Source organism: Mustela lutreola, chromosome 15 (genome assembly GCF_030435805.1).
Source record: "Mustela lutreola isolate mMusLut2 chromosome 15, mMusLut2.pri, whole genome shotgun sequence".
NCBI classification, from domain to species: Eukaryota; Metazoa; Chordata; class Mammalia; order Carnivora; family Mustelidae; genus Mustela; species Mustela lutreola.
Window position 1 is genome coordinate 24,453,158 of NC_081304.1, and position 24,232 is coordinate 24,477,389.

At 50.3% G+C, this 24,232-nt stretch overlaps 2 protein-coding genes across 3 annotated transcripts; both read right to left on the bottom strand.

The window, feature by feature from the left end:
• Positions 1–597: 597 nt before the first annotated feature.
• SNF8 (SNF8 subunit of ESCRT-II) lies at positions 598–9,627 on the bottom strand. Of its 2 annotated transcripts, XM_059147228.1 has the most exons (8): positions 9,472–9,627; positions 9,059–9,109; positions 5,553–5,691; positions 4,563–4,667; positions 3,796–3,868; positions 2,713–2,854; positions 1,820–1,894; positions 598–827 (listed from the first exon to the last, which is right to left on the bottom strand). In XM_059147228.1, exons 1-8 carry the CDS (start codon positions 9,523–9,525, stop codon positions 690–692), a joined length of 777 nt encoding a protein of 258 aa, XP_059003211.1. In that variant the 5' UTR covers positions 9,526–9,627; the 3' UTR covers positions 598–689. The 2 variants fall into 2 exon arrangements, with proteins under 2 accessions (XP_059003211.1, XP_059003212.1); XM_059147229.1 differs by lacking the exon at positions 1,820–1,894.
• A 4,979-nt stretch (positions 9,628–14,606) lies between these two features.
• On the bottom strand, positions 14,607–19,612 carry GIP (gastric inhibitory polypeptide). The gene is made up of 6 exons (XM_059149016.1): positions 19,530–19,612; positions 18,770–18,872; positions 16,990–17,136; positions 16,403–16,492; positions 15,598–15,699; positions 14,607–14,753 (listed from the first exon to the last, which is right to left on the bottom strand). Exons 2-6 carry the CDS (start codon positions 18,853–18,855, stop codon positions 14,744–14,746), a joined length of 435 nt encoding a protein of 144 aa, XP_059004999.1. The 5' UTR covers positions 18,856–18,872; positions 19,530–19,612; the 3' UTR covers positions 14,607–14,743.
• Between the last annotated feature and the right edge of the window lie 4,620 nt (positions 19,613–24,232).

Here is a 24,232-nt window from a genome sequence, read left to right on the forward strand (position 1 = left end):
GAAGGCACAGGGTAGGTGTTCAGTAAGTGATGCCCTTCCCACTGCTAAGGCAAGAGGGACCTAGTGATCACGGGAGGGAGAGCTGGTACGAAACTCAAGGACTAGACTATGTCCACTGTTGGTCCATTCCCCTAGGTTCCATTGTTTCCTCTAACCACCATTTTACTTTGACCTCTACTTTCTTCACATTCAGCCAAGTCTGTCAGAACCTGGAAGCTCCAGAGGAAACTGGAGGAGACTGAACGAGTGGCTGTTACTGGTCCATTAGGATCTGCTCCCTTGAGATAAACATTTTTATAAAGACAAGGTTTGAATTAACGGGCTGTAATTTATGTCCCAGGACTACCAATAGCCAAGAGACTGTCTAGCCAGGAGATGGACTGCCTTCATTCTAGATCCATCCCTACCGTGAACTTGGTGGTGACCCATGCAGGTCATTTCGTACGTGCTCGCTATTCTCTGTGCTGCTCAGGTTAGCCTTACTGGATAAATGAGTTTTTCTCCAATAAAAGATGCAATGTGAAGGCACTTTAAAAAAAATAAAATAAAATAAAATAATGGGTGAAGAGTATTGAGGAAAGAAAAAACTTGAAACTCTTTAAAAAAAAAGTTATTCAGGCTTTATTCACACCAGCAGCTCTGCCCTCCTCTTCCTGCCTGTTGCTGGGGCTCCTTCCACACTGCCAGAGTCAAGGGAGGGCTTCTCTGGCCTCCTCGGCTGTAATCTCCTGGGCGTAGAGGTCAGTGAAGAGAGCCGGCAGCCAGTAGCGGGCCTCCCCTGGGGCCTGTAGGTCCAGCCAGGCCAGCCCTTCCTTCAGCAGGTGTTCCTGGAGGGAAAAGGTAGGAAGAGTCGGAGTTCCTGTCCGGTGGACAAACGACCCCCAGACCTGTTTTGGCATCAGTGGGGTTTTCAGACTAAATCTACACGAGTGCCTTCACACCTTTACACAACCAGACTGGAATTCCAGGTTCTGTTTGGCCCTGACCTTTGCCTGAGGTGCAAGAGATGCTACCAAATCACTTAGCCCGTGCTGGGAAGGAGGGTAAAGACCAGTAGTGTGGGATGTTGGAGAAGGACTCGGGGGCTGCAGAGACGTCTGTCCTGTGGCCTGAAGCAAATCCCTGATCCCAGTTCCCTGAAGCAAAATGGACACCACTGTTGTAATTATGTTTCCGTTAACTTGTGGGTGAACCTTCATGGACAAGTTATTGGAGGGACTCTCTTAGTTTAGAATGGACTGGCAATTCTTACAGCCAGAAATAGGCTCAAGATGGGCCCGGTTGTCCCCAGCAGCAGTAAACAGATGTTTATGTTACCCTGCTTTCCAGAAAAAATTAAGTCTATAGTTTAATTGCCTGGATAAGGAAGAAGGTATGAAAAGCCAGAATTACATTCTCCTGCTACTACTCATCGGCCTCTCACTAGCATCACGAGATCTGTCTATAGAGAACACTAACTATATAATACACAGTGTAATAGTATGCCATTATGGGTATGTAATTAAGTAGGTAACAATTCCCTTTACTCTGTATTGACAGTGTTACTTCCAGTACAAACCGTATGAATTGTCTGACCAGGCTTGACAGGCTGGGGGAGAGAGGAGGTACTGGTGACTGGCCTACGCAGAGTTAGAAGCCTGCCTCTGAGTCGGACCTCAGGGGCACCCTCAGAGGAATGCGGAGGTTGCCTTGCTTCTCTGTGGTGACAGCAGCCTTCAAGGCGAGAGGCTAGCAGAGCAAAGCTAAAGTTTCTGCCGGTGTGCTGTCTATCCACCCATCTGGGGCCCGTCTCTTCTGGCCCATTCCAGAATTCACATACCAGCACTTGACGCGCTCGCTCGGTCTCCCATTTAAGACTGGCTTTGATATCACTGACAGTCACATAGCCATTTTTCTGGAGGAAGGAGGAACCAGGGAGTCAGTTAACAGTGGACTTTCCCTAAGAACCCAGCGTCTGCCCGGCAACAACAGACCGACCCAGACAGGAGGAAGACCTGCCCTTGAAGCCTAAGAGCAGGGGAAAAGAATGTTTAGAAACCCAACAAAGAGAGAGAAGCGACTTTCAGGGTGACAGGTTCAGTCTTAAAAAATGGGGTCCCTGGTACTAAAATACTAATTTAGACTTTCTCCGAGAACTTCAGAGTATGACAAGATTCAGAATAATTCACTGAAAGCAAGAAATGGTGACAATTCCCTGGCTCATCTTACCCGTTCCCCAGTAAGAAAAGCTCTTCCTTATTTAGTTTTGTTTTCCATTATCGGATTAAGAAAACTGAACATGTCTTCCCTCGATCTGGGGTAAGGAATGGGGAAGGAGGGGGTACGCTGAAGGCATGCCAAGGGACAGGGGACTGGCAAACGAGATGAAACGTTTATTTGGAAGAACCCATTCAGAGTGTAGTACTCTGAAGACCTCAGAGAATCGGTCTACCCAAGCAAATCCAGCCTGCTGTCTGCATGTCTGTCTGCTCCACTAGACTGTACGCTCCCTGAGAGCAGGACCTCTGGTGCCCGCCGTTCTGCCCCCGACAGCCTGGCCCGGTGCTTTGCGCTGTAGCTGCTCAATAAATGTCTTCTAAATAAGCACCGGTGTGAGTCGTGCGTCCACTGGACAGTCTCAGTGGAAGACCTGAGTCTGTGCTACTCCCGAAGTCTGTAACCCCTACCCGGGCCCCACCCCCGCCCCTGCGGCCCCCAGAAGGCAGCAGGTACCTCTGCCAGCTGCAGCACCACGGTGTGGTCCATGTTGAGCTCAGCCGGGACGGACTGAATGAGGTAGGTGCCGCCCACGGGGATGATGCCGAAGCCAGTGCCCAGCGCCTTCAGTTTCTTGATGGCCCTGATCAGGTCATCTCTGAGGGAAGAAAAAGCCGCTTAAAGACCCCTGGCACAGCAGACCCAGCCGCGACGCAGTTTCAGCTCTGGCCTAGCGGGGACCCCCTGACAAGACTCAAACAGCTGCATGATGGTCAGTGACCTCAGTAAGAAGGCAGGGCCAAGGGGTACCAGATGGCGCTGGGACACTACTGGGAGATGGTACAGGAATGGAGCAAAAACCCGCCCACAGGAGCCCACCAGGGAATGGGAACGAAGGAGCTCCACGGAACAGATGACAGGGAGCAGCGCAGACTGTGGTAGAAAGGAAACCGGAAACCATGCATGCATTTCGCATGCATTTTATAGACAGCGATCCAGCTGATGATCGCCACTGGGAAATTCAGGCCCGCTCCTGCCAGATCATCTGGTTTCCCGTTAACAACTGAACTCGAATTAGGGAAAAAGAAAACCCACAAAACCATGTGTAGAACCTATATGCAGCCCACATACCGACAGCCTTTTTTTTTAACCTTTTCTCAAACTGAAGTTCTGCATGGAGGCTGCTAAACCAGATCAACATGTACCCCGCCTTCTGACCCCCACTCCATTCCCCAGCCTTCCCAGATGTGTGCACTAGTCTCCTTCACCACAAATAGCTCAATATTAAGCCCTAAGAATGTAAAAAAAAAAAAAAAAAAAAAAAAATAGTAACAATACATGCATACATGTGGGGAAAAAAATGCTTAGAAGAAAATACACGAAAATGTCAATAATTGTAATCTTAGTTGAGAAGTAATGGGTCATTTTTGGTTCTTTAGGTCTATATTTCCCGTTTTCTAAAACGCAGGTTTTCTGATCATAAAGAAGAACAAAATGATCCTGAAAGCAGCCTAGACATGTGAGCAGTAAAGAGAAACGATTTTCATATGATTTTTAAAGACCTTTCCATACTCCAAGGGGTTGGGAGGCAAGACCTACTGGCTGACGTCCTGCGCGAACTTGCCCCTTCCTTTCAACACCTGCTGGTGCAGCTCCTCGAGGGTTATCAGGCCTGTGCGAGCGGTGAGGAAAGCAGGGGGAGGGTGAGCTTTGTGGCTGAGCCAAACCAAACCAAATCCAAAATACAAATTATTAAGATGGGGGTGCCTGGGTGGCTCAGTGGGTTAAGTCGCTGCCTTCAGCTCGGGTCATGATCTCAGGGTCCTGGGATCGAGTCCCACATCGAGCTCTCTGCTCAGTGGGGAGCCTGCTTCCTCCTCTCTCTCTCTCTGCCTGCCTCTCTGCCTACTTGTGATTTCTCTCTGTCAAATAAATAAATACAAAAAAACAAAAAAACAAATTATTAAGATGACCCTACTGGATGACCATTTTTAGGTCACATTTTGGGGAGCCAAGAAAGTGGGCAACACCCCACCCTGGAACACCAGGACACACAGTTACTAATCTTAAAATCATAACCTGGGTATGTTGTGTATCGAGGGAAAGGCCTATTTCCTACCTCCCTATAATTTTCTATAATCACCAGGGGCTAAGAACCTGCTGGGCAAAGCTCTCTAGGGAACAGAGACCATCACTCAGGCAGTTCCATTTTTCAACCACATGAAGCCGCTAAGATGCTTCTGAAGACCTAAGAGCTTCTCGAGATCTTATTGGCCTGCAGTCTGCAGGATGGAAAAGATCACCTTTCAAGGTCTTCTCCCTCCGAGAAGTCCAAAGCCCAGCACTCAGAACTCAGCCAGCCTCACCTCCATTCCGGTGCTTCAAGGCCAGGCACACCTCAATAATTTGGACCCCCAGCTCGTAATAGAAATCCCCCACGCCTAGCATCTCAGACCAAAATCCTTTTCCAGCTGAAAGAAAGAAAGAAAAACAAAAGCCAGGTTATAGGTTAGTTTCTATCCTTTCTTTTCTCTCCAAGCTAGATTAAAACATCTACCCCGTGGGAAGCGTTCCCTGCCTAGCCTAAGTCCTGGGGTTCCATTTACTACTCAGGATCCTCAAGACAGTTGAACTCTTAGGAAGTCTTCCTAAAAACCAGCTTGGACAGTTGGCAAGGGTGGGCAATCTAAAAGGCATTTCTGTTTCGCTAATTCTGGCTCAGAACACTATAAAAATGAGTCTTCCATTACCAAATTATACAGTGAAATACAATGGGACAGAGGGTCTAGACAAGGCTGAGAGAAACCATCCGCAGACCTGGCCTTCAAAAATCCACCAGAGACAACAATTCACTGGGGAAAAAATGCAGGTTACAGAGTAGTAATGACAGCATAATCTGATACGTTAGAAGAAGTTTATAAATGGGATGCAGGCACCCAGAAAGCTACCTCAGACCGTTAATGTTTATCTCTGCAACTACAGAACAGAATCTGGAGACTCGTACTTTCTTTTTCTTTTTTCTCATCTATTGACTGACTCCAGGATGACATGCTACTTTCATTAAAACTCAATTATCTTTTTAATAAAGGGAAGAAAGTCCACTGTAGGTCACGACTCACGGGAAGGCCCGTACCCTGGCTACGAGCCCGAAGGCAACGTCTCCAGCTTCCCCCTCACGCTGCGCACTCAGCCATCCTGCTGGGCACTCCCTGGAGACAACAGCCTCTGGCTCTCCCTGCAGGCCCTTTTTGAAGGGCCTTCTGGAAGATGGCCTAGCCACAGCGCTGACAGACGGCAGAGCTGCTGGCCCTCTGGAGCCCCAGGAGAACACCGCAGCCCCGCACACAGCTCCTTACAGGCCAGTGGGTCCACCCCGATGGTGGCGCACATGTCCTGGAACTGCACCCGGAACTCGGGATTCTTCCGGATCTCCTGCTTGTGCTTGCTGGCGAATTCCTCCAGGTTGCTCTTGAACATGTCCAACTGCTTCGACATCTGTAAGGTGGACCAGGGGGAGGTCAGGGGCAGCCTAATCAAGTGATAACCCGATGCCAAAAGTAAGTTCCCGGCCCGGTGTTAGGGCAAAGGCTGAAATAACCTACCTCCTCCAGGCCTGCCATGACGCTATTTCTTGTTCCCTTTCTTGCTCTGCGGGGAGCCTGCTTCTCCCTCTGCCACTGCTCCCTCAGCTTGTGCATTCTCTTTCTCTCTCTCAAATAGTAAAATCTTTAAAAAGATTGATGTATCTTAACTCGAGAGAGTGAGAACACGCACAGGCACACACATGAACAGGAGGAAGGGCAGAGGGAGAGATCGTCAAGTGAACTCTCCACTGAGCATGCAGCCGCACTGGGGGCTCAATGAGATCACGAGCAAACCAAAACCATGAGTCAGACGCCCAACCGACTGAGCCACCCAGGTGCCCCTATTGTTCCCTCTGTTTATCTCTAACTTTCCTTCATGTTTCTGTTGTCAGCTGGATTGGCATGCCATAATGTTTCCTCAATTCTGTAACACACATTTTTGGGGGCTCCTGGCTGGTTCAGTTGGTAGTAGAGCATGCAACTCTTGATCTTAGGGTTTTGAGTTTGAACCCCAAGATGGGTAGAGAGATTACTTAAAAATCTTTGGGGGTGCCTGGGTGGCTCAGTAGGTTAAGTGGTCTACTCTTGGTTTCAGCTCAGGTCATCCCCTCGGGGTCGTGAGACTGAGCCCTACCTGTCTCTGCACTCTCCTTGGAGTCCGGTTAAGACTCTCTCCCTCTGCCTCTTCCCACCAGCATGCTCTATCTCTAAAATTAATAAATAAATCTTTAAAGTATAAATAAAATAAAACATTTTAAAGATAAAAAAATAAAACACACATTTTCCCCCCACATGTTCCTGTTCTAAAGTTGGGATGCATCTAACAATTTTAACTAATGTAATACTTTTTTTTTTTTTTTTTTTTTATTAAAGTGTCTTTTTTTTAAGAATTTATTTATTTATTTGATAGACAGAGATCACAAGTAGGCAGAGAGGCAGGCAGAGAGAGAGAGGAGGAAGCAGGCTCCCCGCCGAGCAGAGAGCCCCACGTGGGGCTCGATCCCAGGACCCTGAGATCATGACCCGAGCCGAAGGCAGAGGCCTCAACCCACTGAGCCACCCAGGCGCCCCTAATGTAATACTTTTTTATTTTCCCAGAGAAACTGCTACTAGATTGAAGGTGCACCCCAGAATCCATTTTGTCTTGAAAATGAGAGGGCACCTGGGTGGCTCAGTGGGTTAAGCCTCTGCCTTCAGCTCAGGTCATGAACCCAGGGTCCTGGGATCGAGTCCCACATCAAGCTCTCTGCTCAACAGGGAGCCTGCTTCTCCTCTCTCTCTCTGCCTGCCTCTCTGCCTACTTGTGATCTCTCTCTGTCAAATAAACAAATAAAATCTTAAAAAAAAAAAAAATGAGAGAATGTGGAGGCATCTGGGTGGGTCAGTTGTTAAGCATCTGCCTTTGGCTCAGGTCATGATCCCCAGGATCTTGGGATCGAGCCCCACATCGAGCTCCCTGTTTGGTGGGAGGCCTGCTTCTCCCTTTCCCACTCCCCCTGCTTGTGTCCCCTTTCTCTCTGTCTCTCTCTCTCTGTCAAATAAATAAATAAAATCTTTTTTAAAAATTGAGAGAATTCAGCATTCAGAAAGAAAGAAATCTTCAGCCACTGACAGAAAGGTTACACAGGAGAGAAAGGAAGCCTAGTATGAATTAGGTTTGCAGTGATTGTTGACTCTTTCAGTCATGGACCTTCTTGGGAATCAACTCTAAGTAAAGAATCCCAAAGGGAGGGACGCCTGGGTGGCTCAGTTGGTTAAGCAGCTGCCTTCGGCTCAGGTCATGATCCCAGCGTCCTGGGATCGAGTCCCACATCGGGCTCCTTGCTCCGCAGGGAGCCTGCTTCTCCCTCTGACTCTGCCTGCCACTCTGCCTGTGCTCGCTCTTGCTCTCTCTCTCTCTCTCTGACAAATAAATAAATAAAATCTTTAAAAAAAAAAAAAAAAAAAAAAAAAAAAAAAAAAAAAAAAAAAAAGAATCCCAAAGGGAGGGGTGGGTCTCCCAGATTATATTCCAAAGCTAAATACAAATGGTTTGGGGATTTTCTGACTTATTTGTAGTATTCCTTCTCTTTCCCTAATTAACAAAGCCTATGTTCCACCCACCAAGAGTAATCACTCCTGGACCAACATCTCCTTGTTTGCTACATTTTATAAACTAAAACATAATCACCATTTCCAGTTGATTCCTGTATGTCATCTCCCCTATAAGTAGGATGTTTTGTTTCTTTTTTTTTTTAATATTTTATTTATTTATTTGACAGACAGAGATCACAAGCAGACAGAGGCAGGCAGAGAGAGAGGGAAGCAGGCTCCTCGCTGAGCAGAAAGCCTGATGCGGGACTCGATCCCAGGACCCTGAGATCATGACCTGAGCCGAAGGCAGCGGCTTAACCTACTGAGCCACCCAGGCGATCCAGTTTCTTTCTTTCTTTCTTTCTTTTTTTTAATAAATAAATATGTATTTATTTTAGGCGGAGAGAGAGAGCACAAGTGAGAAGGGCACAGAGAGGAGAGAGAATCTCAAGCATACCCACCACTGAGTGAGAAGCCCAACACCAGGCTTGATCCCACCACCATGAGATCATGACCTGAGCAGAAACCAAGACTCAGACACTTAACCAACTGAGCGACCCAGGCACCCCTGAGGTGGGAGATTTTGAAGAGCACAGCCCGTGTCTACTCTCTTTCCTCAGTACAAGGATCCATTTCCTTGCTTAACTGTTTCTGCCTCTTCTTTACCAGTCCCAGAAACTGCGTGAACTCAGGGCATGAAAAGGGAATCACAGGCACCGCACCCCATCACTGACACACACTTTTGGTATGCACCTAGATGTGACAGTGGTGGTGATAGGCCACACAGGTTTAAGCCCTATTTTCATGTTATTCTTAGGCACTTGAGGTGAAAGTCCCCAAAGACCTAATTCAAACAGCTCTACCACCTACTACCCATGTAATCTTGAATAAATCACCTGAATGTCGTCAATTCTAAACTGGGAAGAATAGAGTTCCCTCCTGGTAGGATCGTCAGGATGAACAGGATAGTGCATGTAAAAAAAAAAAAAGACACGTGCCTGGGACGATATAAGCATGCAACGACTCAAAGATGTTAGCTATCACTCTTATTAGCAAGTCCCATAAAAGATCTGAGCAGCCCGGAAGCCGAGATTTGCCAAATACCCTATTTTTAGTTCAATCCAAACAATCTAGTTCACATCAGAGGTGCCCTGTCCAGCCTAGTCGGGTCTCCCTTCCCGCCTGGAGCCCTCCCACCGACTCACCTGGGCCAGCTGGTCTTCCGCCAAGACAGTGCCTCGCTCCTTATACTTGGCCTGTCAGACAAAGAGACCAATGTGAGTTGAGAGTGGGCGCTGGGGGCTCCCACTTGTACTGCCTCCGATGAAGTATGAGAAGAGGAGGGTCTCTCTTAAATGGTTTTTCTTAGGGTGAGAGATGAGGAAGTAAAACAGACGGCTAGTCTGTAGTCATATTTGGGGACGCGGGGGAAAGGGCTGGTGGATCTGCGAATGCTGACATTCCAATCAACTGGAAACTGAAGAAAGTCAGTTTCCCGAGACCCGAAGAGCCCGTGTCAGATTCTGATGGGGGGCGATTTGAGGGTACAGAGCTCTCTCCGAGACTTCCAGTCTCTCTCCGGTCGGGGATAGCTGTAGGTCGGCCTTCTTCTCCTCACCTCGGCAAGCTTCTTCTTGGCGATGGCGCCCGCTCCCACCCCGCGGCGATGCATCCCCACCCTGGGTCCGGGGGCCGCCCCGCTGCCGGGACCCCGGGTCTCCGCGTCCCGGGATCCGCCGCCGGCTCCCAACGCGGAAGCGCGGGGCACGCGTCATCTCCGCGCGCCGGAAGCTACGCGCCGACTTCCTGCCGCGGGGCAGAGCGGCCCCGCCTTCCTCTGGTGGCCAGGACTGGAGTAGCCAGCCCCGCGAAGCCCCGCGGCGGGGAGGACAGGCGAGTGCAGATGCTGAGCCGCGGCGTCTTTGTCGCAGGCGCGCTCCCCACCCACGTGGGCGCCTCGGAGCCGTAGCACGACTGACGCTCGCCGCCCCCCGGGCTCCGGCTCCCAGCCGCCTACTATGGGCCAGGCGTTGAATCGGCCCCGAAGCTTCCAAATAGAGCATGGAGCACAACCCGTCAGCTCTAGTGGAGCCTACCTGTTGGAGTCACACGCAGAAACTCTAAGACCTTACAGTTAAGAATTTGGACTCTGGAATTAGATAGCCGGCTCCATAGCTCACTTCCACTGCAGTGGGTCCAGTCACTTTAGCCATAGTCCTGAATCTCTTGTGTTCTAGTGTCCACAGTATATAGAGTAATACCAACTCATGAAGTTGTGAGGATGAAGTGAGAAAATTATGACAAAGCGTTTAGAGCGATGCCTGACATATAAGTAAACATCAGTTATGATTGTTACTCAGCGAATTTGGAGTGGAATCAGCCCTCTGTGTGTTTAGAAAGCACCATAGGCGGTTTCTACAGCGTTGAGCCCAACAAAGCAGCTAACGAAGGATTCTTAAGCCAGGAAGCTGTTACTTGACTTGTTAGATCAAATTCCTGTTTTGGAAGAATTAGTGACAAATGGGGCGCCTGGATGGCTCATTCCCTCAAATGTCTGCATTGGGCTGTGGTCAAGATCTTGGGGTTCTTGGGGCGCCTGGGTGGCTCAGTGGGTTAAAGCCTCTGCTTTCCGCTCAGGTCATGATCCCAGCGTCCTGGGATAGAGCCCCACATTGGGCTCTCTGCTCAGTAGGGAGCCTGCTTCCTCCTCTCTCTCTGCCTGCCTCTCTGCCTACTTGTGATCTCTGTCAAATAAATAAAATATCTTAAAAAAAAAAAAAAAAAAAAGATCTTGGGGTCCTTGAATTGAGCCCTGCATGTGGCTCTCTGCTCAACAGGGAGGGTGCTTCTCCCTCTACCCCTTCCCCGACTTGTGCTCTCTCTCTCTCTCCCTCCCTGTCAAATAAATAAAATCTTAAAAAAAAAAAAAAAAGTGACAACCTAGACTTAAGTCGGCCATAGCAATGCAACCTAGAAACAATGCAAGCCAGCACTAAGATATTGGCCATGAAGTAGAGAGAATGCAATGGTTTCAGGAGATATTTGGAGGGCAGAATGGTAAAACTGGGGGCGCCTGGGTGGCTCAGTGGGTTAAGCCGCTGCCTTCGGCTCAGGTCATGATCTCAGGGTCCTGGGATCGAGTCCCACATCTGGCTCTCTGCTCAGCAGGGGGCCTGCTTCCCTTCCTCTCTCTCTGTGATCTCTTCCCTTCCTCTCTCCTACTGTGATCTCTCTCTCTGTCAAATAAATAAATAAATAAATCTTTAAAAAAAAAAAAAAAGAATGGAAAAGAATGGTAAAACTGGTAAGATGGAAACAGAGTGGGTAGGGAAAAATGCTCTTTTCTGTCTTGGGCAGCAGGGTGGTGCCATTCAGAGAAGGGGGTGTGGGAACAGGGACTGAGACCACAGGATGAAGCTGGGGAAATAATTAAAAGTGGTTTTGAACAAGTTGAAATTGAGGTCTCTGTGACATCACAAGAGAGACAACCAATGGTCATTTGGATGTATTAACATAAAGGTCTACAGAAAGCGCTGGGCAGAGCTACAGATCCAGAATCATCAGCAAGGTGAAATCACAAATGTGAATAAAGTTACCAGAAGTTTCAAGTAAAAGGGTTAGAAGAGGACGTGAGCAGAGATTGATGACAGGATATGTAGCCACCGCTTTGGACCCTGAGGGATTATGGAACCATGGCTCAGGTCCCTGACCTGAGGATTTCATGGAGCAGAGCAATCATACCAGCCTTGAGCTGCCTGCTTCTGGATGCTTACAAGAAAGAGAAACAATGTTCTGTCTTACTAAAGCCACTGTTGGTTACCCAAACCCAGGTGTTTTTCTGTTATTTGCAGCAGAATCTAGAGTTAGTGGGTGTAAGGACCAAATTTCAGATTCATCCTCAGACATACACTTAGACACTGAGTTCTATAGATAGTCCGAGTCCCCTTAGAAACAAACTTCCCTAGACACAGATTTGCTCTTCCAACACGTACCAGCCATCTCCTAAAACACTGACCTTCAATAAACCTACCCATGCCTTTCTGCAAAACAACATGTAGCCCCTTACGTACACACATTTACCTCCTATTCTCATGTTCTTACTACACTGCTCCCTAACACAAAAATTTGATCTTTCCCTGATTCACTGACACACACAGACACACCTGCCTCGTTTCTCACTCTTTGACTCACACAGTATAACCCCTTAAGATGCATGCACTGAGGGGCGCCTGGGTGGCTCAGTGGGTTAAAGCCTCTGCCTTTGGCTCAGGTCATGATCCCAGGGAGCCTGCTTCTTCTTCCCTCTCTCTCTGCCTGCCTCTCTGCCTACTTGTGATCTCTGTCTGCAAATAAAATAAATAAAATCTTTAAAAAAAAAAAAAAAAGAAAGATGCATGCACTGATCCTTCACACTCCTTTCTTAAAATTTATTCATACCCTCAAATGAACACACACACTCACTCTCGTAGGTACAAACGTTGGCCAGAGACACACCTGGTTACCACACTCAAGCAGACACACTCCTTCCCTTATTCAGACACATTTGTTCTCTTTCATGATTTTAGAGAAAGTATGTTGACCAGTAATGTGCTGGTAAATGTTTAACAACAACCTCTCCAGGCTAGGAAGGAGGAGCTCTGATTTACAGCATTTGTCAATTTTCACGGTGTACTCTGGCCATGGCCGATTTCAAGCTAACAATGATTTTACAACCTGCTCACAAAATGCCTGACAATTGCACAATGGCTCTCAGAAGCGCTCTGCTCCAGTATACTCTGAATGCCGACCATCTCACATGCTGTCACTTGCTTTAAGTGACTCACTGGCCTTAGCCACAGGGTGGCTGAGAGCAAGGGACTTTAATTCTTTACCTCATGGAGGCAGTGTAGTGCATGGTTAACAGCTAGTATGTTACTATCTTAAAAGCGCTGTGATGAGGCTTTAAATGAGGTTTATAGAGAGCTGAGCATAATGCCTGGCCCGTAATAAGGACATTGTACAAATTTATTCTAAACCTTTCTGATTCGCTCACCCCCAAAGACACCCAAGGCTCCAGAAATAGAGATCCAACCAACTTCTCCCCAAGACAACTTGGGGTTCTTTTTTTTTTTTTTTTTTTTTAAAGACAGCTGATTCTACCATAGAGATTCACTAAACTATATCTTCTGAGCAAAGGCCTAAATTGTGTGGTACACACTCTGCAAACTCAAGGAGTTTAGAGGAAAGAAAACCTAAAATGTCAGAGCACACCGGCAGCCCTTGGGCAAATTCAGTTCTCAAAAGTGTTTTGTTGGGTCAGCAGAAAGCGTGTCTCTTCCATTTTCACAGTCCCCATCCTTCCCATTGTCTTACCCCCTCCCCACTCTGCTCAGTTATGCCACAGGCCCAGCCCTTCAGCCAATCCAGCTTGCCACTCCCTGATTGAAAACAAATATCCTTATATTTTTAAATTGAGGTTTAAGTGGGTAAATGATAATCAAAGTTAACTTACTGACCATTTACTTTGTGTCAGGCACTATCTTAATTAATACTTCAACCCTAGGAGTCAGGTACTTCCGAATCTTTTTTTTCACAGACAGGAAACAGGCTCAGAGAGAGGAACTAACTTGCCAAGTCACAGACCTAATAAGCAATTTGAGTCTTTGAATCAAGGTGTGTTTGACTCGTGTCTACTAAAATGTGACAAGATCAAGGGGAGAGAGGACATTCCAGGCCAGATAGCCCAAATGAAGGGGGAGGAGACAGGACTGCCTTCCGCGGATACCAGGCATTGGTTTGAACACTGGCAGATAAAGGTATTGATTTTTGGACAAACTGATTGGGCTCTTTCCCTTCACTCCCCCTCCCACCACCCCAGGATAAGCCTGGAATCCTGCAAAAGAGGGTTCTCGTAACTGGTCTTTGTTTCTCACTGCCATCCTAGTTCATCTCCGTGTGTACTCCTCACTCATGACGGTGTGGGAATGAAAGTAACTCTTCAAACCTGCCCCTGCTCAAAATCCTTCAGGACCTGCCCCTGCTCTGAGGATAAAATCTGAAAAGTTTTAACATGGCCTTTAAGACCCTTTCTCTGCCCTCCCTTCGAGCCTGATTATGCTAATCTCCCCATTGTTGGCAGGGGAGGGGTCCCCTTTGTGCGAATAACATTGAGGTAATGTTTATTAAGGCTCTCCTCATCCTTTGGCCATCTTGTCCTCACCATCGCACTCAGCTTGAATGTCACTCTCTCAAAGAGGCCCTGAGACTCCCTACTCCATTTAGAGGAGGCTGCTCTGTTCTCATAGCACTCTAGTCTTTCTTCACATAGCTTTGCATTGGCGCAATTATTATTATTATTATTTTTTTTAGAAAGGGAAGGAGGAGTCGAGGGAGGAGAGAGAGACTCTTAAGCAGGCTCCAAGCCCAATGCAGAGCCTGAGGCAGGGCTTGATCTCATGACCCTGAGATCTTGACCTGAGCCAAAATCAAGATTTGAAGGCTTAACCAACGGAGCCACCCAGGCGACCCTGCATGTTACATGATTATTAATGTGTGTGTGTGTGTGTCTGTGTCTATAAATTCTTCGGGGACAGGAACTGTGCCCATTTCCATGATTGCTGTGTTCCCAGCAGTTAGCACAGCCCCTACCTGTACTGGTATTTGGAGAGTAAACAGACGAATTACAGATGCAGGTGGGAACCATATCTCCTTTTCATTGGGTGACACACGCTCACAGACAGACAAACGTTGACAGTGCTCAAGCAGACATTTGAGTAAGTTTTGACAATGAGGACAAAGATTTATTTCAGCTTAAACTTTATTGGTTTGGCTTCTCTTGGGTACCCTGGAGTGGAGCTGAGTCCTGAGTGAGCGAAGGGCAGAGTCCGGGCTGGAGCTGGGTTTGGTATGAGTCACTGAAATCTGGGGAGAGTGGAAGGCAGAGGGGAAGTGGTTGGAGAGGGGGGTCACTATCTACTCGGAGTCAGCAAATTAATTCATCCTAGTCCCCAGCCAAGGTTCAATGACCTTTTTAATTATAAGTAATCAAAATGTTTTCAAAAAGCAACCACCTCCGTTTGGAGAATTTCTCATACTCTCCTCCATTGCTCCTTTCCTGCCCTCTACCAGAAGCCATCAGATCTACTCCCTCCATGCCTCCCTAGCTCGCCAGCATCAAAGCCTGAAATGTATTCTGGTTTCCAAGCCTCGGTGTCTGCATCTTGAATGAGGGTCCCGTCTCATCCCTTAGGTAGATGGGTTCCTTCGTGGCATCTGGCCACCCCTTGCTTCTGGGACATAACAGATTAAAGGACCTCCTAGCTGGCAAGATGGGTTCCAGAACCAATGAGACCAACAATGGCTACAGACAGGGGCAACATGCCTCCAGCTCCAGGGGCCATGGGACAAGGGTACAGAGGGAGAGCTGAGAACAGATGGGCAGCTTGGCTCAGGTGTGCAGGGGAGGGGAGCGCAGCCTCTCACCCAGATAAGGTGGACATCCAGAAGTAACAACAGCTGCCAACATCACTGAACTCCTCCTCCCGCCATGTTGCTCTCAGCTCTTTCCTCTGATGATCTTATTTAAACCTGACAACAATCCCACAGAAGTGGTCTGAATAAGCCTTGTTTTCTTGAGAACACTGAGTTTCAGGGAGCCTTGTTGGTTTGCTAGCATGTCCTGGGGGGCCGATCCGAACCCATGTCTGGCCCCAAAGTTCAAGTTGTAAGCGCGACACGAGACGCCCGAAGCCACCAGACAGCCCACCTGCGCCTGCAGACTTCCATCTGATCCACCATCCAGGCCAGCAGCTCTCGAATCAGTAAATCCCTGAGCAAGTCTTCATCACTGGGGTTCCTGGGGAGGGAGCTGCCAAGGAGAAAGCCTCAGCTGGGCTGGGCTGTTTGAGCCTGGGCCCCACCCAGAGTGAGTAAATACAGGGCTTGGGGCTCCCAGGGGCGGCTGGGGTCCGGGGAGGGAGTCAACACAGCTGCCTCTCCTTATCTCAGCTTTCCAAGCTCCACCCTGACTTGTGGGCCCGGGAATAGGGGTTCTTCAGTGTAGGAGGCACCCCACTCACCCACCTCTGAGAGCATCCCCGAATGCATCCCCAAAACCCAGGAGATTACTTTGGGGACAGTCACTCTTTAGAATGTCCACAGATTGCTCAGCTTCCCCAGAGAGGGGATCACTGATGTCAAGGGACTGGCCTTGAAAGGGTCCCTGTTCCTCAAACAGCCTTCCTGAGGTCTTTCGGGGAGAAGTAGGGAAGCCAGTTCCTGATGTCCCCCTGAGGTCTCTTTTGCTGCCCTCCTCCTTGACTCTGCACACCAAGTCATCAATCTTAGGGACTCTGACCCCAAACCCCTCCTAGGACTCCAGCCCCTATTCCTCCTCTGCTTCTCCCTTAAGCTCAGGCTGGCCTCCAGGAGTTTTTCCAAGACCCCTTTCTGAACCAGGAGTGGAAGGGGATGCTTATCTGGGGGCCCTGACCCACTCTGGGGTCTGGGAGAGGGAACAATGAGGCCCTGCCCCCCTTCCCCCCCCCACCCCCCCCCGTGGGCGGACTCACCCCTGCTGCTCCCTCTCCTCCTCCTTCCTGTCAGATTGATGGGCCAGCTCCAGGGCCCCGGCCTCCCTCTGGGTGATGTTGTGTTTCCAGCTGGTAGGGTAAAGATGCCAGAGTGGGTGGGGCTGGGAGGCTCCAGATGTTCCCCAGTCCAAAGCCTCCAATCTTTTGGGACCTTAACCCAAGTTGCCAAACAAACCTCCTTCTCGGCTCAGCTGTCTACCAGGCCAACCGAGCAGACAGGACGAGGTAAGGGACTCAGCCAAGAGAAGGAAGAAGGACCAAGTCCCAGGTGGCCACCACTGCCGGCAGCTCTGCTCCCTCTGCAACCCTGTGGGGATCCTCCGGGAGCCCCTACCTCTTCCCTGATCCCTCTCCTTAGAAGGAAAGGAGTGGAAAATTGCCTGGGTCCCACCCACCCCCCCAGACTGGGCAGGTCAGGGCCACGGTGTCGCCCAGCTCCCCGTTGGTGCCTCAGTGAAAGGCACCACATGGAGTCATGAGTCACCGGCCCATGTGGCCCATGTGGCACCCTCAAAGGAAGGTGCGGACAGCCCCAGGCACAGGAAGGGGCATGTGCTTCGACTCACTCGTTCTTCTTCCCCTTCTGCGCCAGCAGCCAGTTCACAAAGTCTTGCTGGCGGATCTTGTCCATGGCTATACTGTAGTCGCTGATGAAAGTCCCCTCCGCATATCTGGGGCCTCGAGGTCGGGAGCTACTGACCTTCGCATGGACTCTGAGGGGCAGAGGGAGGAGAGAGGCAGAAGCCTGGACACCGCAGGAGGGGCAGGAGGTGAGGGGAATCAGGAGGCAGGGCCAGGTGGTCCTCACGCACAGGAGGGTTTCCTGGGAGTCCATTTTTATGGAGAGCCCTGCCTTTTTTTTTTTTTTTTTTTAAAGATTTCATCTATTTATTTGAGAGAGAGACTGTGAGAGAGAGCATGAGTGAGGAGAAGGTCAGAGAGAGAAGCAGACTCCCCACGGAGCTGGGAGCCCGATGCGGGACTCCATCCCGGGACTCCAGGATCACGACCTGAGCCGAAGGCAGTCGTCCAACCAACCGAGCCACCCAGGCGTCCCCTTTTTTTTTTTTTTTAAGTTTTTTTTTTTTTTTTTTTTTTTTTTGGACAGAGATCACAAGTAGGCAGAGAGGCAGATAGAGAGGAGGAAGCAGGCTTCCTGCTGAGCAGAGAGCCCAATGCGGGGCTCGATCCCAGGACCCTGGGACCATGACCTGAGCAGAAGGCAGAGGCTTTAACCCACTGAGCCACCTAGGCGCTCCTGGAGATCCCCTCTTGTCTAGGCATCAGGCCCCTGGGACTTTATCCTCAAGCTCAAGAACCCACTTCCCGCAGCCTCAGTGTGTGCGACTCTGGCTTGGGGCAAAGAGGCATCCGGGAAGAGGACTGACTTCAGTTCCTTCCTTCACTCTTCTTGCCTGCTCCTCTCCCCACCCCACCCCACCCCACCCAGCCCCACCCAGCCCCACACCACCCCCGCCCATTCAAGGCTTTGTTCCCAGTTGCTAGGAACAAGAGTGAGCTCTTCCGTTACAGCCCTCGCTGTGGGGCCGGTCCTCTGGAAGGCCTTTACTACACAGACTCATTTGATCTTCATCTCCTCTATGAGGTAGACACTATTTCTATGACCTTTTTGGGAATGAGGAAACCAAAGGGCGGAGAGATTTTCTGGCACATCTCTTAGGGGGTAGATCTAGGATTTAGCCTTAGGCGGGCTGGGTCCAGGTCTAAGTTCACAAGCTCCTTGCACCTGTCCGATGGCCCTGCCTCCCATCTACACGGCTGCCTGGACGGCCAGCCCTTGCATCTGACAAGGCACAGCTCTCCACTCAGACACGTCTCTCTCGGTCCTCCAGAGCACACAGCCCCCTGCTCCATGGGCTTGTGACACTCTGCTCCCCTCCCCACCACCGGAAGTGCTCAGGACAGTTGACAACTCCCCTACGTGGTTCCCAGGAGGCATTTGGGGACCCCTCAGCCCTAATATATATTCTGTGGCTGATGTGCAGGGGGCCGCTGCACAATTTGATCAAATGCACACGTAAGCGAATGGTCAAGGCTTCCATTAGGAAGGGAGACGCTGTCATCTCCTTCACACCTTTAACCACCGAGAAGTCCTTCCAGAAATCTAACCACAGTCTTTTCTGTGGTAACAGTAGCTTATTATAAAAACTCCTGGGTTCTGTGTGTATTCTCCACCCGGCCTGCTGGCAGGGTTTCCCCTCTGGCTTCTTTCCTCTTGGCTTGGGGATTCTTCCCTTTCCCACCTCCCCCCACCCCCGAAAACCAGAACTGGGTCATTCTTCCCAGCCTCCTCCTCTGCGCCGGACCCCTCCCCTGCAGCCCTACCTGGAGTGACCATCTGCCTTTTCTCCGAGCACCACTGCCAGGAGCAGGGACCCCAGCAGCAGACTGAAGACCTTTACAGCCACCATCTTCCAAGGGTGATTTCCTTAGCAAAGAGAGAAGAGAGACCGGGATGAGGGCAGGATGCGTCAGGGCCCGTGTGGGTTCTGCAAGTGAGGGACACTGAGCTCTGGATGAGGGCATGGGGGGCAAGGTCCAGGCAGAAGAAAGCAGCCCAGACCCATGTGCCTGACAGCCCCCTGCCCAGCTCTGGCGGCTGGACCTCACATGTATGTGGTTTGGTGGGTCTCCCTTACAGCCTCCAGAGTCCATAGCAGCCCGCCTTCTAGCTGTCGGACTGGGCGGTCACCTAAACCATCACAGCCCTCTTGCCCCAAGTGAAAGCCACAAGTAGGACCATTCTATCCTCTCCTTCTCGGGCTTCACTCTTTCTACTCTGGGAAGCTCTTCCCGGGGTGCCCAAACATGTCTGGGTCTAGCTTTGGTTTTCAGGGCTTGGGAGGAAGGCTCTTTACTGCTCTTCACCCTTACTGAACACCCCTGGGGGGAAAAGGGGCCAGATCTCGCTCGTCGTCCTGCCTTCATCACCTGGGTGTTACAGGAATCCTGAGAGCCACCTTCTTATTTCTCAGGTAGAGGAAGAGAAAGTGAGAGGCAAGGATGGCGAGCATCTCTGGGTGCTAAGATCTGCTGCCTGTCCAGTATCCCGTCCACCCACCCTCCATCCCGGCTGCTCGCTCACCTGGCTTTCTTCCCGACTCTTCCAGAAGGACAGGGCAAGGGTTTCTTCCTCCTACCTCCTGGTCCTTTGGAGCCTGTCTCAAGAAAGTCTCCCGCAAGTCCTTTATATCCAGGCATCACAGACCTGCTGATTAGCCTAAAAGCGTCTTATCTCAAGAAATTAGGTAAACAGTTCCTGCCACATTAAGTCCATTTTACGCGTAATAAAGTTGCCCTTTCCACCTGAACTGGGCTAATCGATGATTAACATTTGGGTATCTCCAGTTGCCAGGAGTAGGGGGCAGGCCACCTTACGCATCCCCTTCCTTCTCCCCCATCCTCGCTTCGCAGCACAGGACCCCCAAATTCTTCTAACCCCACCTCCTTTCCAGGTGTCCTCAGAAAGGGTGCCTTGGGTGAAGGGAGACTTAGGTCAGGTGGCACTAGCTGGGGTAGGACCGCTCCCACAGGCAATAGTCTACCCCTCCTTGGGTCTGAGACAGGGGGGCACAGTCATTGGAACCCCAGTTTTGGATAGTGACCCACAGCTCTGGCAGTGAAGCAATGTCCCTGCTATGAAGTCTAAGGGAGTGTCCCCACCGGCTACAGAAAGGACTGGAGAGTGGGAGGGTTGAGGGACCATGAAGGATGGGGACTTCCTGGGGTAGCTGGGAACCGGAAACTTGCAGTCAAGCTGCCTTTCGGCCCAGGGGCAGGACAGAGTGGGAGAAAGAGGTACACTCACCCCTTGGGAACTTGAAGGAAGGTGGGCAGCTGCAATTCTATCTGTAAAGATTTATGACACCCAGTGTGGACCTGTCTCTGCCATCAGACTGGGGTACCGTGAGTTCATGCTATGCCTTTTGGACTGGGGGCTCTCCAGTGCTGGGGCTTTGTCTCCCCCATCAGACTGGGGGCTCTCTGAGATCAGGAGTGTGAATCAGCCAGGGCTATCTGTTCCCCATCCTATGAAACTTCCTGAAGCTATGGCCCATGTCTGCCCCTTAAAAGGGAAACTCCTCCAGGGGCACCGGGGTGGCTCAGTGGGTTAAAGCCTCTGCCTTTGGCTCAGGTCATGATCCCAGGGTCCTGGGATTGAGCCCCGCATTGGGCTCTCTGCTCAGCAGAGAGTCTGCTTCCTTCTCTCTTTGCCTGCCTCTCTGCCTACTGGTGATTTCTATCTGTCAAATAAATAAATAAATCTTTAAAAGAAAAAAAAATACTGCCAAATACTGCCTCTGCCTTTCTCCAAGTGCTTAGTACATGCTTCTGTGCTCAGAGCTGGGTTAAGAAGGAGCAGGGGAGACCTCCAAGACCTCCAAGGCCCTCAAGGCCTCCTTCCTGGGCCCTTCCTTCTCCACTCACTGTAGTACTTTGAACCATCAACAACCAAGCTCATGCTCTGCTTATGAGCTCCAGGATCTAATAAAGGCCACTTTCCTTTCCAGGTAAACTGTGGCCAGGAAGCAGCTCCAGCATGAAATTAAGTGCTTGTGTGGGATGAGAGGTTACTGGACCGGGGGGTGCAATTCACTTCTGCTTCCTAGAAACCTCGCCCACCCACCACCCATTTTATACAATCTAGAAAAACTTCTCTCCGGGCAAGCTCTCCAAATTCCATCTCCCGGCTATCCACAGGCAGTGATTACATGTCATTTCAGATTTGGTCTCCGAATGGGATGTGGGGGCGCTTGGGATCCCACTTCCTGTTGAGCCACAGTTAATGGGCTCAAAAGGGTTTGTGTCAAAACCTGGGCACCCCAAGCAGGGTGGATACCATTCCCTGGAACCCCTAAGTCTAATGCCAAACCAGAGTCAAGGAAGGTTCTAGAATGGGTCCCTCCATCTCTGAGTGCCTGCCTCATGCCCTGGGGATTTGTTTTTGGGGCAGGCTGCTCTGAAGGCCAGTTGTGCCTCAAATTCTCACACACACCCCCTTGGAGGGGACCTCTCTGCAGCCCTCAACCTGTGTCCCTTTGATCTTTGGTTCTCACACCCTGCAGTGGACACACTAGGGAAAATGTAGCCTGGGCCCTGGAGGAGGAAGGATTCTGGGGAGAATCTGGGGAGGGGATCAGAGAAATTGCCAGAAGCCCAGGGGAGTCCACAGCCTCCACCCCTAGAGCATATTGGGAAGCTGGGGAATGGAAAAGATGGCCTTCTGGAAGTTTCTAGGGAATGGAAGGGCCTGCTGCCCTTGATCAAAATAGTTCAATAGGGCACCTGGGTGGCTCAGTGGGTTAAGCCTCTGCCTTCCACTCAGGTCATGATCCTGGCGTCCTGGGATCGAGTCCTGCTTCAGACTCTCTGCTCAGCAGAGGGCCTGGTTCCCTCTTTTTCTCTTTCTCTCTGCCTGCCTCTCTGCCTACTTGTGATCTCTCTCTGTCAAATAAATAAATAAAATCTTAAGAAAAAATAGTTCAATACTCTACTGGCAATTCCACCAGCCTGTCCAAACACCATGAGAACTGCCCTGGTGTGCAGGGGAGGGAACAGGAAGGGGGCTTGGGCAGACCCTCAGCCCACTGGGGAGAATTTCCAGGATGTGAGGGGTCAGGGAGGTCAAAGGGGATGGGAAAGCAAGAGGAAGCCTGGATACAAACAGGCCCAGACAGGTGGAGAGAGCTGGGGTGCGCGAGGGGTGTCTAGGATACATGGAAGCTAGGCCATCAGTGCAGGATGGGGCGATAGCCATATGCTTGCCAGACACCCCAGGGTCCTGCTTTCCAGACCCTCCTGACTTCTGGACCCAGGCCCCAGGATGAGAACTGACTGGAACCGCAGAAAAGCCATGGGGCTTGCTGGCTCTACCCTCTCCCCATGGTGACTCACCACCCCCTCCGCAGCCCCAGGGTCACCGCAGACATTCCAGACCAAGCTCTGCAGCCAGGCCAGGGTGACTCAGAGGGCTGACTGCAGCCTCCCTGCTGGGGACTCTGCTTCAGACCTCTTGGTCTTCAAGCTCCCCGGCTGACTCAGAAGGCAGACATCCCTCTCCCAGCTCTCCTACACCAGGTGGCAGATTTATACTTCTTCTCCTGCAGAGGAGACAAAGAGACAAACTTTGCTGAGTCATCGGGTCTGTCCTGATTCCTAGAAGGGTCACCTCCAGCTTTCCTTGCCGGTCGTACTGCAAACACAGTCGTGGTCCCAAACATTTTTGCCTACATCCAGCCTCAGTACCCCTCAGGCCAAGATAAACACTTTTCAGGGGGATCTTCAAGAAAGAATATATTTAGTCAAGAGGATTGTGCTAACTTCTTAGGTGACGGGTGGTAACTACATGTATGGTGGTCTGCATTTTGTAATGTATACAGTTGTCAAATCACAATGCTACATCCCTCCAACAAATATAATACATCAATTAAAATAAAGAATTAAAAGAAAGAATAAAGAAATAGGGGCACCTGGGTGGCTCAGTGGGTTAAAGCCTCTGCCTTTGGCTCAATTAAAATAAAGAAATAGGGCACCTGGGTGGCTCAGTGGGTTAAAGCCTCTGCCTTCGGCTCAGGTCATGATCCTGGGGCGGGAATCGAGCCCAGCATCCATCCAGCTTTCTGCTCAGCGGGGAACCTGCTTCCTCTCTCTCTCTGCCTGCCTCTCTGCCTATGTATGATCTCTGTCAAATAATAAATAAAATCTTAAAAAAATAAAACTCCCCATTAAAAACACGGAAGATACTATTTACAACTTCTCTTGGCCGTCTGCTATACGGAATCAGTTTGGAAGTCCCCTCTCAGCTCTAACCCCAATCCTTCTTGCTGTTTTCAAAGACCATATTTTGTCTGCTTTGGTTCGTCAAGAAAAGAGCTCAGCCCTTAGGAATCGTGACCTAATCCATGGGAAGAGAACTGTGGAGCCGTGATAGAATGGGGAGCGGTGGCCACAGGGGCCCTCACTTCCAGAGAGGCAAGAGCTCGTGGAGCATTTAGGGTGAAAGGCCAAAGGGCAGGGCCTCCCAGGGAAAATGGCCTTCCTGACCCCTTCTCTGTCCCCTAGGAGTGTCTCCTAGGGGACAGAGGTGAGGAGTGCCAAGGGAGGGCTTCCCCTTCATTTTCGCTGCAGGGAGACAGCTTCCAGGGTCCCCAGTGAGGCCCCCCACCACATACTCATGCCTGCGGTGGGTGGGGGAGGGTCTCCTGCAACCTCAGCAACCACACTTTTCTTTAAGGAGATTAGCCTCTGGGGCGGAAGAGGAGGATTCAAACCCTAGCTCCGCCCACCAGCCTCTCCCTGGTGAGGTTTGGACTTGGGCAGAACCCTGATCCACTCTGAGCTTGTAGCTTGCCCATCTCAGAATTGGAGATAAGAAAACACAATCTGGGGAAAGCCCTGCCATGCTTGATCTCAGGGTAGTGAGTTCAAGCCCCACATTGGTATGGAGCCTACTTAAAGAACAAAGAAAGAATCTCCTCTTCCCCCTCCCACCCCCCACAAAAGAAAACCAGAATCAGTCCTCCTTGCTTCATAGGTAAGTGTGGCATTAATATCTTGTTAACGTGAAGGCATCCTGCCAGTGTTGGCGGGTGGTTTTCTCTAGAATGATCTCCTCCATCTTAACTCTATGGTGAGCAGGCAGATGAAAAAACAAAGCCAGGCCAGGAGACTCGGTGGCTTTTAGTTAAGCCGCTAAGTGTCTGCCCTAGGTTCAGGTCCTGATCTCTGGGTCCTGGCACAGAACCCCAAGGGCCAAGCTACCTGCTTACCAGGGAGTCTGCTTCTCCC

Coding starts and splice junctions, on each gene's coding strand:
- GIP (XM_059149016.1), bottom strand. CDS start 18,855: ATGGTGGCTGTAAAGGTCTTCAGTCTGCTGCTGGGGTCCCTGCTCCTG. Junction 16,493..16,989: donor CAGAAGGGGAAGAAGAACGA/GTGAGTCGAAGC, acceptor TTACCCTACCAG/CTGGAAACACAACATCACCC. Junction 15,700..16,402: donor GAGGAGAGGGAGCAGCAGGG/GTGAGTCCGCCC, acceptor TCTCCTTGGCAG/CTCCCTCCCCAGGAACCCCA.
- SNF8 (XM_059147228.1), bottom strand. CDS start 9,525: ATGCATCGCCGCGGGGTGGGAGCGGGCGCCATCGCCAAGAAGAAGCTT. Junction 5,692..9,058: donor CGGAAGACCAGCTGGCCCAG/GTGAGTCGGTGG, acceptor TCCACCTTACAG/ATGTCGAAGCAGTTGGACAT. Junction 828..1,819: donor AGCGAGCGCGTCAAGTGCTG/GTATGTGAATTC, acceptor TTTTCCCTCCAG/GAACACCTGCTGAAGGAAGG.